The sequence below is a fragment of the Cnephaeus nilssonii genome (genome assembly GCF_951640355.1).
Source record: "Cnephaeus nilssonii genome assembly, chromosome: 21".
NCBI classification, from domain to species: domain Eukaryota; kingdom Metazoa; phylum Chordata; class Mammalia; order Chiroptera; family Vespertilionidae; genus Cnephaeus; species Cnephaeus nilssonii.
In genome coordinates this window covers 40,079,404-40,097,742 of record NC_137092.1, presented here as the reverse complement: position 1 = coordinate 40,097,742, position 18,339 = coordinate 40,079,404, and the positions used below count along the sequence as shown (strand labels likewise).

The following is an 18,339-nucleotide window of genomic DNA, read 5'->3' as shown; positions in this document are numbered from 1 at the left end:
TCAGCCACGTGGGCCCCTCAGCCTCATGGGCCCCTGAGCCACGTGGGCCCTCAGCTGCCTGGACCCTCAGCCGCGGTAGAAGCACGGTTAGGAGTCCTGCCCACTCAGCCAGTGTCCTCGGCAAACCCCGTGCACTGTTGTCCAGCTGAGAAAAGAGTGGTCAGACTGCCGATCCCAGAAGGCTCCCCGCCTCCAGGGCCCTGAGCTTTGCTTGGCCCTGGAAATGCACTTGGATTTTTCTTGCTGGAGTTCGAGACTCATCTCCCCTCTGAACATAAGCCCCGCAGGCTATTTTAGTTATACGAGGCAGCCAAATTGCACAGGACCGTCCGCTCTCCCCCCAGAACAGATTAGGAGCCTGGACAGGAGAGGTAATTGCTTCCCAGCCACTGAGCAATTCCTTCCCGCCAGACTTTATCCTGAGACTGGAGTCTGAACTCAAAGCCACGATTATCTAAAGACAGGAAGCCTGTGGGGAGGGGTGACCGTCCTGCGAGGCTGTTTTATATTTGTGCATTCTGTGCTCTGCGATTAGTGAGGGGGACTCCCCAGAGAAGAAGGGGGGCCCTTTAACTCTGCACACTCACAGTGAGGAGCAAGCGGAGGGGGAGACCCTGCCTGTCAGCGTCTCGCTTGGCCAAACGAAATGACGTTATCCCCACTCCCTTTTCTGCTGCTTTTCTGCAAGGCCTTTGGGAGTTCATGACAAACCAGTCACAAGTTGTCAAGTTGAAAAGCAATCACCACTTGCCTTCTCTAAACAGAAAGACAAACAAGAAGAGCAGCAGAGGCAAGAAAATCCAAGTGCGTATCAGGGCCCAGCAGAGCCAGAGCGGGGGCTTGCCCGCCGAGGCCTGTGTCTGGCCCAAGTGAGCCGGCAGCTGAGGGAGCTGAACCCCAGGCCCAAAGTCCCCGGCAAATTGTCTTCAGAACCAGGATCCAGATCCAGGCCTCCTGACTCAGCGCCCCGGGCACCTCCTTCGGGGGTGAGGAGCCATCTCTGCGCGCTGCTCTGCTGTGGCTCCAAGAGGGCCCCTCTCATAGGACACCCCTGGATGGGCGACTAGAGGGACAGTTTAACTGGGCCTTCCCCAGGCTACGTGCCAGTGACGGGCCCTGGTTCCGGGAGTCTCTGGAGATGCCAGTCTTGGAGGCAGGCAGCGGTCAGAAGGGGTTTTGGATAATTACGTCTGCTCACCGCAGGCAGTGGGGTGGACGAAGGCCCAGTAAAGGGTCCCCCACCTGCTACTGCTTGTGTGACCCTCTCCCCACCCTTCCACCAGCTGGCTGAGCCCCTCCTTAGTCATGGTAACCAAGCCAGTCCCCAACCTTCCACAGCTGTGCTTGGCTGTGACCTTGAGATCCCAGCCTCCCCAGGATGAAGACTGAGGCCCTGAGTCCAGCCCTGAGGCCCTGACCTTGTCCTGTGGCCCTGACCTTGTCCTGTAGCCCTGAGTCCAGTCCTACAGTCCTAACCTTGTCCCGTGGCTCTGACCTTGGCCTGCGGCCCTGACCTTGTCCTGTCGCCCTGAGTCCAGCCCTGTGGCCCTGACCTTGTCCCCCGGCCCTGACCTTGGCCCCTGGCCCTGACCTTGGCCTGTGGCCCTGAGTCCAGTCCTGAGATCCTGAGTCCAGTCCTGAGGCCCTGAGTCCAGACCTGTGGCCTTGACCTTGTCTCTGGCCCTGACCTTGTCCTGTGGTCCTGAGTCCAGTCCTGAGGCCCTGAGTCCAGCCCTGAGGCCCTGACCTTGTCCTGTGGCCCTGACCTTGTCCTGTAGCCCTGAGTCCAGTCCTACAGTCCTAACCTTGTCCCGTGGCTCTGACCTTGGCCTGCGGCCCTGACCTTGTCCTGTCGCCCTGAGTCCAGCCCTGTGGCCCTGACCTTGTCCCCCGGCCCTGACCTTGGCCCCCGGCCCTGACCTTGGCCTGTGGCCCTGAGTCCAGTCCTGAGATCCTGAGTCCAGTCCTGAGGCCCTGAGTCCAGACCTGTGGCCTTGACCTTGTCTCTGGCCCTGACCTTGTCCTGTGGTCCTGAGTCCAGTCCTGAGGCCCTGAGTCCAGCCCTGAGGCCCTGACCTTGTCCTGTGGCCCTGACCTTGTCCTGTAGCCCTGAGTCCAGTCCTACAGTCCTAACCTTGTCCCGTGGCTCTGACCTTGGCCTGCGGCCCTGACCTTTTCCTGTCGCCCTGAGTCCAGCCCTGTGGCCCTGACCTTGTCCCCCGGCCCTGACCTTGTCCTGTAGCCCTGAGTCCAGTCCTACAGTCCTAACCTTGTCCCGTGGCTCTGACCTTGGCCTGCGGCCCTGACCTTGTCCTGTCGCCCTGAGTCCAGCCCTGTGGCCCTGACCTTGTCCCCCGGCCCTGACCTTGGCCCCCGGCCCTGACCTTGGCCTGTGGCCCTGAGTCCAGTCCTGAGATCCTGAGTCCAGTCCTGAGGCCCTGAGTCCAGACCTGTGGCCTTGACCTTGTCTCTGGCCCTGACCTTGTCCTGTGGTCCTGAGTCCAGTCCTGAGGCCCTGAGTCCAGCCCTGAGGCCCTGACCTTGTCCTGTGGCCCTGACCTTGTCCTGTAGCCCTGAGTCCAGTCCTACAGTCCTAACCTTGTCCCGTGGCTCTGACCTTGGCCTGCGGCCCTGACCTTGTCCTGTCGCCCTGAGTCCAGCCCTGTGGCCCTGACCTTGTCCCCCGGCCCTGACCTTGGCCCCCGGCCCTGACCTTGGCCTGTGGCCCTGAGTCCAGTCCTGAGATCCTGAGTCCAGTCCTGAGGCCCTGAGTCCAGACCTGTGGCCTTGACCTTGTCTCTGGCCCTGACCTTGTCCTGTGGTCCTGAGTCCAGTCCTGAGGCCCTGAGTCCAGCCCTGAGGCCCTGACCTTGTCCTGTGGCCCTGACCTTGTCCTGTAGCCCTGAGTCCAGTCCTACAGTCCTAACCTTGTCCCGTGGCTCTGACCTTGGCCTGCGGCCCTGACCTTTTCCTGTCGCCCTGAGTCCAGCCCTGTGGCCCTGACCTTGTCCCCCGGCCCTGACCTTGGCCTGTGGCCCTGAGTCCAGTCCTGAGATCCTGAGTCCAGTCCTGAGGCCCTGAGTCCAGACCTGTGGCCTTGACCTTGTCTCTGGCCCTGACCTTGTCCTGTGGTCCTGAGTCCAGTCCTGAGGCCCTGAGTCCAGACCTGTGGCCCTGACCTTGTCCCGTGGCCCTGATCTTGTCCTGTAGCCCTGAGTCCAGTCCTACAGTCCTAACCTTGTCCTGTGGCTCTGACCTTGGCCTGTGGCCCTGAGTCCAGCCCTGTGGCCCTGACCTTATCCCCCGGCCCTGACGTTGGCCTGTGGCCCTGACCTTGGCCTGTGGTCCTGAGTCCAGCCCTGTGGCCCTGACCTTGGCCTGCGGTCCTGACCTTGGCCTGCGGCCCTGACCTTGGCCTGTGGCCCTGAGTCCAGCCCTGTGGCCCTGACCTTGTCCTGTGGCTCTGGCTCTGGGGCAGGCAGCAGGCCCTCAGTGACCCAGCACTGTGGTTAAGCACCAACGCTTTGGAGTTAAGACTCGTGGAACCCAAATCCTGGCTCTGCCACTTTCCAGCTGAGGAAACCCCTGATCTCTAGACCTCAGTCCATCCACCAAAATCACCTACAGGTTTGCTCTGAGCATTAAGTAAGAGAATCCATGGTACTGCTCGGGGTAAGCGCTCAGTAAATGGCCGCTGTTTGTATGACTCAGAGGTCCCCTCTCTTGCCTGGCTCCTCCACCCATCAGCATCTTCCCCCTTGATGGCCCATCATTTTCTGTCTGCTGGTAGTGTGACACGCTCCCCACCCCCACGGCTTTACCTCCCCCAAACCCACTGCACCACATGACATGTCAGCCAGGCTTCCTCCTCCCTGGGCAGGTGCCCCACCCTCCATCCATCCGCACACCTGCCTCCATCCATCCGCACACCTGCCTCCATCCATCCGCACACCTGCCTCCATCCATCCGCACACCTGCCTCCATCCATCCGCACACCTGCCTCCATCCATCCGCACACCTGCCTCCATCCATCCGCACACCTGCCTCCATCCATCCGCACACCTGCCTCCATCCATCCGCACACCTGCCTCCATCCAGGTTGCGTGAGTAACGAGCCTCACAGCTAGTAGCTACTGGGATAGGCTCCTGACCCAGCATGGGGCTGGGCCAGTCACACCCACAGCGAGTGAAGCACAGGCGGGGACCATGCCCGGCCGTTGACTGGGGCAGAGCCCAGTCAGGGGGGAGCAGCAGCTCCCCTAGAAGCCTTTGGGGACCTGCTCTCCAGTCATGGACGGGGCAGGCCCTCCATCCCAGTAACTGAGAGCACGTGTAACGGGCAGCAGGCAGCCACGATTTCACTTCTCTTTGCTGGTTCTTGTCCCCTGTCCCCTACCCATTGCTCTAAGTCAGTGTTTCTCAAACTGTCTGGGGAGAGGGTCCAGTTGTCTGTTTCCCCAAACTGCAGTGGACCCCAGTCTGGTAAACCCACCCAGAGCTCCGGGCGAGGTTCCTGGAGGACTTGCCCAGGCTTCAGTGGGTGCTGCTACTGAGGGTCAGGCAGCCCCCGGGGGCGGGACATGCTGTGACAGTCCCAGGCCAAGGGCAGGGGGCATCCCTTACCCAAGTGCAGGGGCGTCCCTTACCCAAGTGCAGGGGCATCCCTTACCCAAGTGCAGGGGCGTCCCTTACCCAAGTGCAGGGGTGTCCCTTACCCAAGTGCAGGGGCATCCCTTACCCAAGTGCAGGGGGTGTCCCTTACCGAAGTGCAGGGACATCCCTTACCCGACGTCCCTCGGTCCCCTGCACCCCCTTACCATTGCATGCCGGCCCTGTTGATCTCCTCCCACCAGCACTCCGTAGGCTCCCCCAGGCTCTGGGTGGTGGGCATGCAGGCGTAGTTCCACTGTCTGTCCGAACCTTCCTTCTTGCTGAAGATGCTCCTCACGGCCACCACCACCTGCCCGTGGGGACACTGGAAGCTGAAGCCCTGCCGGTTCAGGTTCACCCACCCGTCGTCGCTGTAGTCGTGGTACTGCTGGTACGGGTACCCATAGTCGCCATACTGGCCCCAGGCCACGGCGACCAGCGGCAGAATCACCCACAGAAGAGCAAGGCTCATGCTGTCTGGGCTCCTGGCAAGAAGTGTCACCCCAGGTCTGCTGGGCCGACCGTTTTATGCAGCTGCCGTTGACATGTGGCTTCCAGATGTGCGGAGCCGGCTCCAAAGGCAATCCGTCATCGTCTAGGCAAAGCTCTGCGCGGCGCTGGCCTCAGTGCATCCAGCGCGTTTTAAGGTGGAATTCTAGGAAAATGTCAGGAACACACAGATGGAAGGAACTCCTTGGAGAAAGAACAGACTTGCAGATGGATCATAAAAGCGAGCGGCTTCACACTCCTTAGAAACACTCACCTGAGAAAGCAGCGTGTCGGGCCCCTTCCCTCACCTCCCCTCTCTCTGCCACACCAACCCCCACCAGCACGCCCTGGTATTTGTTCTTCCAAGTAGCCTCCCAGGACCGCACAAGTGTCCGAAGTAATTTCAAACACCAGGAGGACCCAGGAAGGGCCAGAGCCCTGCGATCTGGGCAAGGCTGGAAGCCTGGTCGCTGGTGGGCGTGGCGCCCCGGGGCGCAGGGCTGCTCTGCTAAAGCTCAAGTCCCCTTCGGAGGATGTGGGCCCCTGGGAGGCCCATGGACCATTATCTCTCCATACAAGCCCCTTCCAAGCTGCCGGACACACACACCCAGCTCCCCAGGAACTGGGCTCGGCTCTCAAATACGGAATGAGTTTAATCTGAGTGAAGCCACTTTTTAACCTTCCGTGTGATTTCTTTTCCTTCACGTTAAGCCTTCCCTCCATGAGGTATGATTTGTCTGTTTAAACGTTTAGCATACAGTCATGTAACCAGCACCATAATTAACACAGAGAACAGTTCCATCCACTCCCCAAGCCCACTTATGCCCCTTGGTGGTCATATTGTCCCCCATACCCATACCATACCCCATACCCTGGTCACTTCTCACCTACTTCCTGTCACTATGGTCTTGCCTTTTCCAGAATGTCAAATAAATGGAATTGGACAACATCTAGTCTTTTGTGCCCGACTCCTCTCACACAGAAGAGTGCTTTAGAGATCCATCCACGTGGTTGCAGTCGGTTCTTCGTTCCTTCTGTGTTGCGTGTATTGTAACATGGTGTGGCTGTATTACAGGTGTTAACCGTTTACCTGTTGAAAGACATTTGGGTTTTCCCAGTGTTTGGTAATTATGGATAAGTCTGCTAAAAATATCCATGTATGCATTTTTAATACTTAAACTTCATATATTTTTGTTTTACTGAGAAATAATTGTCATCCATTACTGTATAAGTTTAGGGCATATCACATGATGGTTTGATTTATGTATACTGTGAAATGGCTACCACAATAGGCTTAGCCAACATCTGTCTTCTCATATCTATATCTATATCTATATCTATATCTATATCTATATCTATATCTATATCATCTATATATATATACAGACAGTCCTCGGGTTATGTCGGACTTGACGTACGTCGTTTTGTGGTTACATCGCCATCTCCCATTTATTTATAATAAAAAAAAGTTCCATCATTTTGATGTATGTACACATGTGCTTCATGATTTTTATTATTTATTTACCACAAGTAAAGGTCAGGAATTGTTATCTTTCTTTAAACATTTTTTTTACTGTTTCACTTCATTACTGCTGTGTATGTGCTCCATGTGAGTGATGTAGGTGCTTATGTAGGTAGGTTTCGACTTACGGCGAAAATTGCGTTACGTCGCGCCGTAGGAACAGATCTCCGATGTAACCCGAGGACCTACTGTACTAGTAAAAAGCTAATATGTAAAGTGTCCCCTCAGGAGTTCGACCAGGAGACCGGGAGTTCGATCGCTCTCTATGATGTACACTGACCACCAGGGAGCGGTGTGGAATGAAAGAAGGCACCGGCCAGCAGCCAGAAGGCCCCAATTGGCCCTGATCACTGGCCAGGCCTAGGGACCCTATCCATGCACAAATTTCATGCACCGGGCCTCTAGTAGATACAATAAAAAGAAGAGAAAGAAGAAAAGGGGTGGGGGGATTCCTCCATGTGATAGGAAATGTTAGGATTTACTCTCTTAACAACTTTCTTATTCATCATTCAACACTAAGCTATAGTCACCATGTGCACATCAAGCATGTCAAACTTGAGTCCCGTGGGCCGCATGCTTTGTTTATTTGGCCCGTGTTAGCCTTTGAGTTTGACATGCTTGTTGTACATTACATCCCTAGTACTTACTTATCTTTTATGTTATAACTGGACGTTTGTAACCCTTTGATCACCAAAATCTAAAAAAAAGAGATCAGATGCATGGTTACCAGAAGCAGAGGGTTGGGGGAGGAGGATTAGAGGAACATGAACAGGCTTTTATATGAACAAATTTTTATGTCATGTGGGCAAATACCTGGGAGTGGAATTGCTGGGTGATAATAAGGTAAGTGTATGTTTAACTTTCTAAGCAACTGTCTGAAATCTATAGTGGCTGAGCCATTGTGTTTCCCTACCAAAATTGCCATAATCTCTTTTTAAATTTTAGTCATTTAGTAAGTTAATAGTTTTTTAGTGGTATTTCAATGAGGTTTTGATTTGCATTTCCATAATGACCAATGATTTGGGGCATCTTTTCATGTGTGTTCTTTGGTGATTTGGCTGTTCAATCTTTTGAGTTTTTTGGGTGTCTCCTAAGGATGAATCATTTCCATTTTTCATCAGGGTTGTCCTTGAGGAAGTCTACTAATATGGTGGTGGTAGATCAATTACAGTCAAATCTTGTTTCTCAAACATCTCCCATCTTGAAAAATTCAGTTCTTAACTAAATTGTTCATGGAAAAAATGTCGATGTCTCAGTTGTCAAACCAAACTTCGGTTTTCAACCTGACAACACTTTCTTCCTGATACCTCATCATGACAAAAAGTGTCTCTCAGGCAACAAACAAAGGAGAGAATGCTTTTGTTGCTGGGGAAACCAGTGATTAGCACAATTTTAAAAAACATAGAGACCATCAAGAGTGCTAATGTTGTTAAGGGTGTGAAAGAAGCAGTGATCAGAGGCAATGGAAGAGGTGGAAAGACTGTTGATTTGGATAAAGACAAAGCAGTGAGCAGGTGACAGCATTTCCGAGGCAGTGACACGTGAACAAGCAAAGATACTGCATGCTGACCTGAGAGACACCCCGGGAATGAGTGCTGAAAATGAGTCCTGGGAGGCCGGAAGGGGCGGTTCCATCAATTTAAGAAAGGAAGTGTTTGTTTATAGATTAAACAGTCCATTAGACATGTACTGTATATAAGGAAGGTTAACGGAATCCCTTGGGGGTCTGGAACGGATTAATTCAATTTATATTATTTCTAATGGGGAAAATGGTTTGGCTTTTGAACAAATCGCTTCTCGAACAGCCTTCCTGAACGAACGATTTAAGTTCAAGAACCGAGGTCCACTGTATCTTAGACTTTTAAGAAGCTGGTGAAAGTGTTGATTCTGGGGCTCCCCTCCAGACCTACTAAATCAGACCGCAGAGGGGATGCCCAGGTGTCTGCAATAAAAAAATAAAATAAATAAAGTTTTCCAGGTGATTCTTATTCACACCAAAGTTTAAGCACTGACTTTCTAAGGGATTGTGGAACGGGGTGGGAGTGGGGGTGGGTGTGGGGAGGGATCACCCTATGAATCCCACCCTTTGCCCAACCTCTCACTCTAAAAATCAAATTTTAAAAATCTTAAAAAAAAAAAAAAAAGAATTACTTGGGGAGCTTTGGCAAAACACCAGTGTCTGAGGCCCAGCCCTGACCCACCAGAGGAGCAGCTGTGGAGCAGCGCCCAGACAGGGGACCCTAAACCTGCCTGTGGTCCTCACGTGCAGCCCCCGCGGAGACCCACTGCTCTGGGGTTGAAAAGGCATCGCCAGGCTCCCCAGCTAGTTACATGCCGTGTCCTGGGTCTGGCTTATGAGTCACCCTAACCTTAAAGAGCTCCAAGAGCCAATGCAAATGATCGTAAACACCATCTCTATTACACACTTGTTTCCCAGCAACCCCCTGGCCCGTCCGCAGTTCCCTGCAGCCCTCTCCTCTTACAGCCAGCGCTCCGGGGCTGGGCGCCCGGTAATGCGCAGAGGAAGCATCTTTGTCGTTGCAGCCGGTTTGGGTGCAGGTTCCCGTGACTTAGAGCTGAAGGCGCGCTCGCTCAGGCAGCGTCTCAGGGCCCAGAAGGCTGAGGCCTGGGGCGAGCTCCTGGGGCCCCACAGAGCATCGCTCCCCAAGCGGACACAGTCACAATTTACTCTGCATTTTCAGCTGGCTCGCCAGATTCTCCTTCTCACAACCTTGTGATGTACATCCGTGACGCATTACTGGGATGACTTTTTTGGCACAAAATCTAAGAGCTGGAAGGTTATGAGCCCCAGCTCTTCCGATTCCTATTCTGTGAGTTCCTTCATCACGCCATCAAAACTGCCGTCACTAATGATAACAATTTAGAAACAATTGCCCAACAAACTATGTATAAGGGTATCTGTATTAACACACGCGTAACTAATTTGCAGTGTGGATTTCTGCTGTTGTTGGCAGGTTGCTCGAGAGGTGCTGGGGCCTTTAAGAACTAAGGTTTAATCAGTCGCTTTCAAAGTGCTTCTAGGACCCGAAGCATCAGCATCACCTGGGGATGTGTTGCAAATGCTGGGCGTTGAGGAAACCAAAGGCAATGGGCCAGGGCAGGTAGGAGCTGATCAACATCAGGAAAATGGAGACTAAGGACCCGCGCGTGTGCTGAGGTGGGGCGTGGTGGGAGGAGAGGGAGCAGGGAGAATGTGGAGAGAACCCCGAGAATGTCCGGGGCAAACCTCACCCCGAATCATTCCAATCGGCGAGGAAGCCCTGGTGTGCGCCGCTGTCCTCTCAGTGCGGCAGTTACTTTATTTTGAAAACTTTGCACATGGTGGGCAGGGAAATACATGTGGAACGAATGAAATTATCCCCAACACCCTGAGCCTCTGATAGCGAAGTTAAAAATCCTTCTCCTTAGAGCAGTTCTGATGCGGACGCCCCAGCAGCGGTGCCTTTGCTGCGCCACAGAGCGGCCACCTGTCTGAATGCCGATGAGGTCATTCCCCGAACTCCCATCCCGAGGTCATTCCCCAAACTCCCACCCCCAGGTCATTCTCCAAACTCCCACCCCGAGGTCATTCCCCAAACTCCCATCCCAAGGTCATTCCTCAAACTCCCATCCCGAGGTCATTCCCCAAACTCCCATCCCGAGGTCATTCCCCAAACTCCCATCCCGAGGTCATTCCCCAAACTCCCATCCCGAGGTCATTCCCCAAACTCCCATCCCGAGGTCATTCCCCAAACTCCCACCCCGAGGTCATTCCCCAAACTCCCACCCCGAGGTCATTCCCCAAACTCCCACCCCGAGGTCATTCCCCAAACTCCCACCCCGAGGTCATTCCCCAAACTCCCATCCCGAGGTCATTCCCCAAACTCCCATCCCGAGGTCATTCCCCAAACTCCCATCCCGAGGTCATTCCCCAAACTCCCATCCCGAGGTCATTCCCCAAACTCCCATCCCGAGGTCATTCCCCAAACTCCCATCCCGAGGTCATTCCCCAAACTCCCATCCCGAGGTCATTCCCCAAACTCCCATCCCGAGGTCATTCCCCAAACTCCCATCCCGAGGTCATTCCCCAAACTCCCATCCCGAGGTCATTCCCCAAACTCCCATCCAGAGGTCATTCCCCAAACTCCCATCCCGAGGTCATTCCCCAAACTCCCATCCCGAGGTCATTCCCCAAACTCCCATCCCGAGGTCATTCCCCAAACTCCCATCCCGAGGTCATTCCCCAAACTCCCACCCCAAGGTCATTCCCCAAACTCCCATCTCAAGGTCATTCCCCAAACTCCCATCCAGAGGTCATTCCCCAAACTCCCATCCCGAGGTCATTCCCCAAACTCCCATCCCGAGGTCATTCCCCAAACTCCCACCCCGAGGTCATTCCCCAAACTCCCATCCCGAAGTCATTCCCCAAACTCCCATCCCAAGCTTGGTCTCTTCATGCGAGTCCATCCCCTTGGCTTTGCTTCGTGACCATGTTGGTAATGTCACTATTCCACCACTCGTTACACTGGGGGCAATTTTTCCATTTTAATTTAATTTAATTTATTGGGGTGACACTGGTTAACAAAATTACCTACCTCCCTCCACCGCACCTTGGCAGTCACCACACTGTTATGCATGTCCAGGAGGTTTTTCTTCTAAAATCAATCTCTCCACCATTCCCTCCCATGCCCCGGCTTGGGGGTAAAAAAGAAGGAACTCTTATCCTTTGCCACAGCATGGACGGGCCTGGGGGCACCACGCTAAGTGAAATGAGCCAGTCAGAGAAAGACAAGTACCATGTGATCTCACTCATGTGGAATCTAAGGAACAAAATGAACTAACAAGCAAAATAGTGACAGACTCACAGATGAGAACAGGCTGCCCGCGGTCCGGGTGGGTGGGGTGGGGGCTGGTGGTGGCATTTGTGGGGCATCTAACGAGTGCCAGGCAGTAGAGAAAGTGTGTTTGTTCCTCGGCTTCGGGGTTACAGGAACGTGATTCCCAGTTACAGCCGGGCTGTTGGAATCAGGGGTCTGGTGAGCTAAGCAGTAGAGCTGGTTCCTGGTCCATGGTGTGCATTTCAAAGTCAGGGCTCCCAGGCCCTGAGCTCTGCAGGAGGGCACTCCATCAAGGTCACTGGCAATATTAATTGCAAATTACAGGAGAGCCCCAGGCTCCCGAGGAATAATAAATGCTGGGGCCCATTCAGTTTGAAATTGGAAGCTCTCCCTCTTCTGAAGCTGCCCCCGAGGCCGAGGCCGCTGCTCAGCTGGCAGAAACACGGAGCTGAGCTGTCCGGCAGGGGTGGGTGCCCTGCTCAAAGGTGGGGTCACCTAAGGAAAGTCGGAGGCCTGCAGGAGGCCGTGAGAGGCACGCACCTGCTCTCGCACCCTCACCCAGTACCTGGGGGGCTGCGAGCCCACCTGTAGGCTGGGGTCTCCAGGCAGAGCGGGGCTGCCGGTACCGCTCCTGGGGGGTGGGGGGGTCTCCCCTCCAGCAGGCCCTGTCCTCGCGGCCTCCTCCTTCTAAGCTGCCTGGTGGAAACTGCCTTGCCCCAGCTGGTCAGCCAGAGCCATGTCCCAGTTCCTTCCCGCAAGGCAATGCCGTAACGGCAAGGCCCGGCTGGCGCTGGTGACACTAAACCAGCCTGGGCCGCCCTGGGTCACAGTCAGCCTCCCCGGGAAGCAGCTTGGCTTTCTGCGTCCTGGCCATTCCAGAGCCGCAAGGTCAAAACTCCTGCTCCTTGCTTAACACTTTAACCAGACAGGCTCAGTCAGCCTCCATCTCTTCCCTGTGACTGATAGAGAGTCCGGGTTTCCTGACCGGGAAGCTGTGGCTGGCCAGGTGGAGGGACCTCACCCAGGGCACACCTGGAGAGTCAGGCTGAGACATCCTCCTGGTCCGGCTGGGAAGGGAGTCCTCCCAGCCTCCCCCTCCTGCTCCCCTCTGCACGATGCTCTCCTGGAAGGTAGCACCGCCCACATCCTAAGAGAGGCCCCTTAGGATGGACCCTCTCATGGTTCATTCCTGAGTCAGAGCAGGACCCCTAAGCTCTCCCCCAGCACCCTCTCCCCACTGCAGCTTAATCACGTCCCTTAAACTAGCAACGCCTGCCTTTGTAGCAGCGTTCACCGAGGCCAGAATCCCCTTCAGCCTGTGCTGAGCTCTGGTCTCCGAAGTCTGGAAACTTGACTCATTCTTTCAGAAGGCAGGGTCCTTTCCCCACCCCCGGGCGAAAGATTCTGTCCACCCAAGCACGCACAGCTATACAACATTTTATTTATTTATTTATTTATTTACCTCCAGAGCCTAGTGTCCTTGGCAAGCATTCACTGATTCATTTTCTCATCTTCTCTTTTTGTACCATATACTGAGGACTTTGCTAAGCTGTCCTGTCTCTCATTAAACCCATGGCGAGTGTGGGATGCTGCCAGTTATCCCAAAAGCATCAGGTCACACCTAAGCCCACTTTTCTGGCCACTTTATGGACCAACTCAACCTCTTGTTGATCTAATAAAAAACCCACCTATGTATTTTGGGTTGGTTTAGGGGTTCGTGAATATCTATTGAGCACCTGTGAGCTAGTAGTTGTTTTATAGGTATGGAGATACAGATAGAGATGATTTACATTTGGATTTAGATATAGATACAGAGACATGAGATATAATAAGGAGAAACATGGGATAATTGTTAAATAATAAGAACCCTTTAGTCATGATAATATGACCAAATTTTTATGCCAAAGGAACAGTAAATTCTGCCACGTGAGTGGGAGGACAGAACATCATCGAAGAAGAACAGCTATTTGCCAAGATGCTTCCCAAGTGCCAGCAAAGTACAAGCATATGCTATGGTCTATCTTCCCAGATCCTCACACCGGTCTCTTGCAGTGGGCATTATAATTATCATTACTCCAAATTTACAAAGAAGGATCGAGGCTCAGGGAAATGAGGTGCACTGTCCGAGCTCCCATTCCTGAGACCCTCCCTTGTCAGCAGTGAGCCTGCTGCCTCCACAGGGGAAGTGACGACTGCACACCTACATAGAATTGGGGAAATACTGCAGTGGTTGCCATCTCTTTATTACCTCATAGTATTTTAAAAAATCAGTCATCCCTTCAAAAATTATATTTGAGAACCTATTATTTGCAAAGCACTATGCTTAATGTTGTGCAACATAAAATATACAAGAAAAGATACTTCTCCAAAAGGGAAAATAATAATACCACCATCATCACTACCACAATCACCACCACCACCTCCACCACCACCACCACCACCACCACCACCACCACCACCACCATCACCACCATCACCACCACCACCACCATCATCACTACCACCATTATCACCACCACCACCACCACCATCACCACCACCATCACCACCACCACCACCATCATCACTACCACCATTATCACCACCACCACCACCACCATCACCACCACCACCACCATCATCACTACCACCATTATCACCACCACCACCACCACCACCACTATCACCACCACTACCACCACCATCACCACCACCACCACCACCATCATCACTACCACCATTATAACCACCACCACCACCACCACTACCACCACCACCACCACCACTACCACCACCACTACCACCATTATCACCGTCTTCACCTCACCACCACGACATTGTTACCACCACTATCACCACTATCACCACCACCGCCACCATCATTACCACCACCATCACCCCACCAACATTACCACTACCATCACCACCATCATCACCACCACCATCACTACCACCACTACCACCACCACCACCACCACCACCACCACCACCACCACCACCATCATCACCACCTTCACACCATCACCCCACCACCACCACCATCATCACCATTACCATCACTATCACCACCACTACTGTCATCACTACCAACACCACCATCACCACCATCACCACCGCCACTTCTACCACTTCCACCACCACCACTATTCCTGACACATAACAACGAACAAAGTATAGGCTCCTTCTCAGCAGATTCAATCCTTGGGTGGACTTAGAGGTGATGAGAAGGAATCGGAACCTTTAGGATGCTTCCAGACTGTCAGCCTCGGCTGGAAAATGGCACAGAGAACAACCCTGTGTGAGCAGAGAGGCTTGACCTTTGTAGCGCTTGGAAAAATAGGTCACGTTTCCCTTGGAGACTGCCATGTCACTCCTGCGGAGTGCCTTTGACCCCCGCTCCTAGAATCCTGGTCTCTGGTGTCCAGCCTTCTGTCCCCCACATTCCACTGTGCGCCTCATGCAGGACAGGAGGAAAGGAGAGGAGTTTGTACTGACCGGGCCTCTCCTGTGTGCTGGGCACTCTTCTGTCCTCCTTACATGCTGAGTGGTCCAAGGGCGGGAGCTTTACAAAGTTCCTGTGCTTTGTTCCTTCAAGGTCCCTTTTCTGAGGCCACATCTGCCTAATTTTGATCCGTCAATACTACAAGGTTATAGGAATGACTTAGTTTCCCACCTGCTGCTTGAAATACATCTGTATCTTAACAGAGGCTTATACCCCAACACTGAAATGGTGGAAGGCTGTGCACACAGACCCATGTGGGCCTGGCTTGGTCTGCTGTATTCTAGCTGTCACCTCGGACAAGGCAGGCACCTCCCTGAAACCATTCTTTACTTGTAAACTAGGAATGCTACTTAGCAGTTTTGTTAAAGTTATGAGATTTTATTTACAAACTAGAGGCCCAGTGCATGAAATTTGTGCATGGGTGGGGTCTCTCGGCCTGGTCTGTGATAAAGGCGGGGTCAGGAGAGGAGGTGATGGTTGCCGGGCTGGGCATGGAAGGAACAGACACCAGATGCCAACGCCACCATCGGCACCCTGCCACCCCGTGGTTCCCCACCTCCCCCTTTCCTCCGCTCCTCCTCTTGCCACTGCACTGCCACTGGGGCCTGCCGGCTGGGGGGAGGGACAGGACCTTCTGGCCAGGGGGAGGGACTGCAGGAGGTTTGCTAGCCAGGGGGAGGGGCTACGGGAAGTTGGCCACCTTCTCCTCTCCTCTCTCCCTTACTGCCTGCTGTGTAACAGGCCGATTGGGGCCTGCCCGCCGGGGGAAGGGACCCATGGGAGGTTGGCCACCGGCCTCAAGGAGGAAGCTGGCCCAAGGCCCCCCTGGGAAAGGAGCTGGGTCCACCAGCACCCACCCCGATTCCCCTTCCCAGCCTGGGGCCCGGCCACGGGAGGGGATGGGGAAGACTGGGGGAAGTTGGCCGGCTGGGGGGAGTGCACTGACCACCAGGGGGCAGGTCCTACATTGAGTGTCTGCCCCCTGGTGGTCAGTGCATGTCACAGCGACTGGTCATTCCAGTAGCTTAGGCTTTTATATATATACTAGAAGCCCGTTGCACGAAGTTTCGTGCAATAGACCTTCCTTCACCTGGCTGCCGGCACCAGTTTTCCGCCAGCAGCAGTTTTCCTCTGGCCACCCGCCAATCGGAGCGCCTCCCGCCAGCGCGATCGGCCACCCCGAGAGGAACTCTGATCGGGAGGCGCTCCGATCGGCGGGTGGCCAGAGGAAAACTGCTGCTGGCGGAAAACTGGTGCTGGCAGCCATGCAATCGGCCACCCCGAGTTCCACCACTGGCGCCTTCTGCCGGCTCCATCGGTCCTCCTGCAGTGCCGGCCGTTGGGGCCTGCGGAAGGAACGGGGGGGGCGGGGGGGGCGGGGACTCGTGAGTCCCTGCCCCCCGCTCATCCTGTCAGCCCAATTGGCCACCCCAAGTCCCACCCCCAGCCTGCCACTGGCCCAATCGTGGGCGTAGCGGAGTGATGGTTATTTGCATACTTCCCTTTTATTAGGTAGGATATATATAGATAGCTTACAACACCATAGATATTGAACATGGTAGATTTTACCATCCAGAAGAATGATGGGACTTCTATTGAGACTAGAAGGTCCCTTACCACCTTATGAAGAAACCTGCGGCTTTGTCCATGCATGGTGTTTCTCCCACCCTGGGAAGATACACCCGTCAGTCCTTTCATGAACACAGTGCTCATGAGGAAAATGCTACCCAACTCATCTTCATATCCAGTTTGGGTTCGGAACACAAATATATACCTGTCCCACAATGCTTCACCCCTTGCTCCTGAAATCCTCGGGAACGCCTGGCGTCCTGTAATAAGAGCCAGAGGCAAAGCACAGCCTGGAGGACGGCTGAGGGCGGCCAGCCCCTTCCCCTCTTCCACTTGCAAAGGCTTCAAGACGCATAGTCTCTGGGTCCTCCTTAAAGTTTGGGGCTCTTCAGCTGTGGAATCCAAATGTGTCTTCTGGAAGATGGCCCGGAGCAAAGCTCTGCTCAGATTGCCTGGATAGCGGCCATGGTAGAGACATTTGCTACCGCCAGCATGCGGATGAGAAACATGGAAAATGCGGCTCAGGCGAGAACACAAGCGCGTTTCCAGGATACGCTCCGGAGGAAGCTTTGTCATGACTCCCTCCCCAGTTGGCGCATGACCGCGCGGTGCAGAGGGAAGGAACTTGGAGAGGGGAGCACAGGCTGGGAGAACCACAGTTCATGCATTTCAGAACAGCCTCCATCTGCTTTTCCTGCCCTGCGGGCTCAAGACTTACCCTGCGCTTGGGAAAGCATCTCCGGTCCTGGTGTGCCTCTGGGGACTCTCTGCTCCATATTGTGTATGGTTTTTTGTTTTGTTTTTTAACTTCTTGGAATTTAAGTGCAGAGTTTGGATTGAATCAAACACCTCTCTCAATGTACGGCACACTATTATGTTCGCCCCCACAGGTCCCATTCTTGTTATATTTAGTTTCCCCTTCGGCTCCCTCTCCCCCATTTTCTTTATTTTTCAAAATTCCCATCCCCCCTTCTTCTCCCCTTGGGCAACCCTTTGTTTCTGTTTTGTTTATTCATTTTTTGTATGCTGTTGTTGTTTTTAATTCCACATACGAGTGAAATCATATAGTTTTTGTCTTTGTCTGACTTATTTCACGTAACGTAACACCCTCTAGGTCCATCTATGTTGTTGCAAATGGCAAAATTTCCTTCTTTTTTTTATTTCTGAGTAATAGTCCGTATATACACCATTTGTCTTCGCCCAGTCATCTGCTGATGGGTAGCTAAGTTGCTCCCATATCTTGGCTGTTCCTAGTAATGCTGCTGTGACCCTAGGGCGCATGTATCTTTTCAGGTGAGTGTGTTTGTGTTCTTTGGGTAAATCCCCAGAAGTGGAATTGCTGGATTGTATGGCAGCTCTACTTTTAATTTTTTGAGGAAATCCTTACTGTTTTCCATCGTGGCCCCTTTGCTAGGAGCCGAGGGGCTCAGGTAATGTGTCATGTCCGGAACTCCTGTGGCAGCCTTGCAGCCAGGCCAGGCGCCTGGAGGGGGCCCCGCCGGCCCCATGGAGGTGGAGGGGACAGAAGCTCACTGCTCCTCAGGTGAGAGGGTTCTCGCAGCCCCTCGTGGGTTCCTGCTGCTTCCCAGCCTTCTCTGCTCTGTCTCACTCTCTTTCCTGTTGTCCAGAAGCTGCGCATTGAGCCTGTGTGAGAATCCCCAGGCCTATGTTCCCTGTGGGGTGACGGACATGAATTCCCCCACGCCGGTGCCAGGTCCCACTCCCCCAGCTGTGCGGGTGGATTCCTGTCTCCCACAGGTTGTTGGAAACGTGGGAGTCCTCTCATTTTA

General features: G+C 53.8%; 1 protein-coding gene across 1 annotated transcript in view; it reads right to left on the bottom strand.

Moving 5' to 3' along the window:
- DPT (dermatopontin) overlaps positions 1 to 18,339 on the bottom strand; it is a 46,374-nt gene that overhangs the window by 24,846 nt on the left and 3,189 nt on the right. The window contains exon 2 of the mRNA XM_079761868.1: positions 4,818 to 5,305. Within this exon, the coding sequence (XP_079617994.1) occupies positions 4,818 to 5,122 (305 nt within the window). The 5' untranslated portion in view covers positions 5,123 to 5,305. The remainder of the gene's footprint in view (positions 1 to 4,817; positions 5,306 to 18,339) is intronic.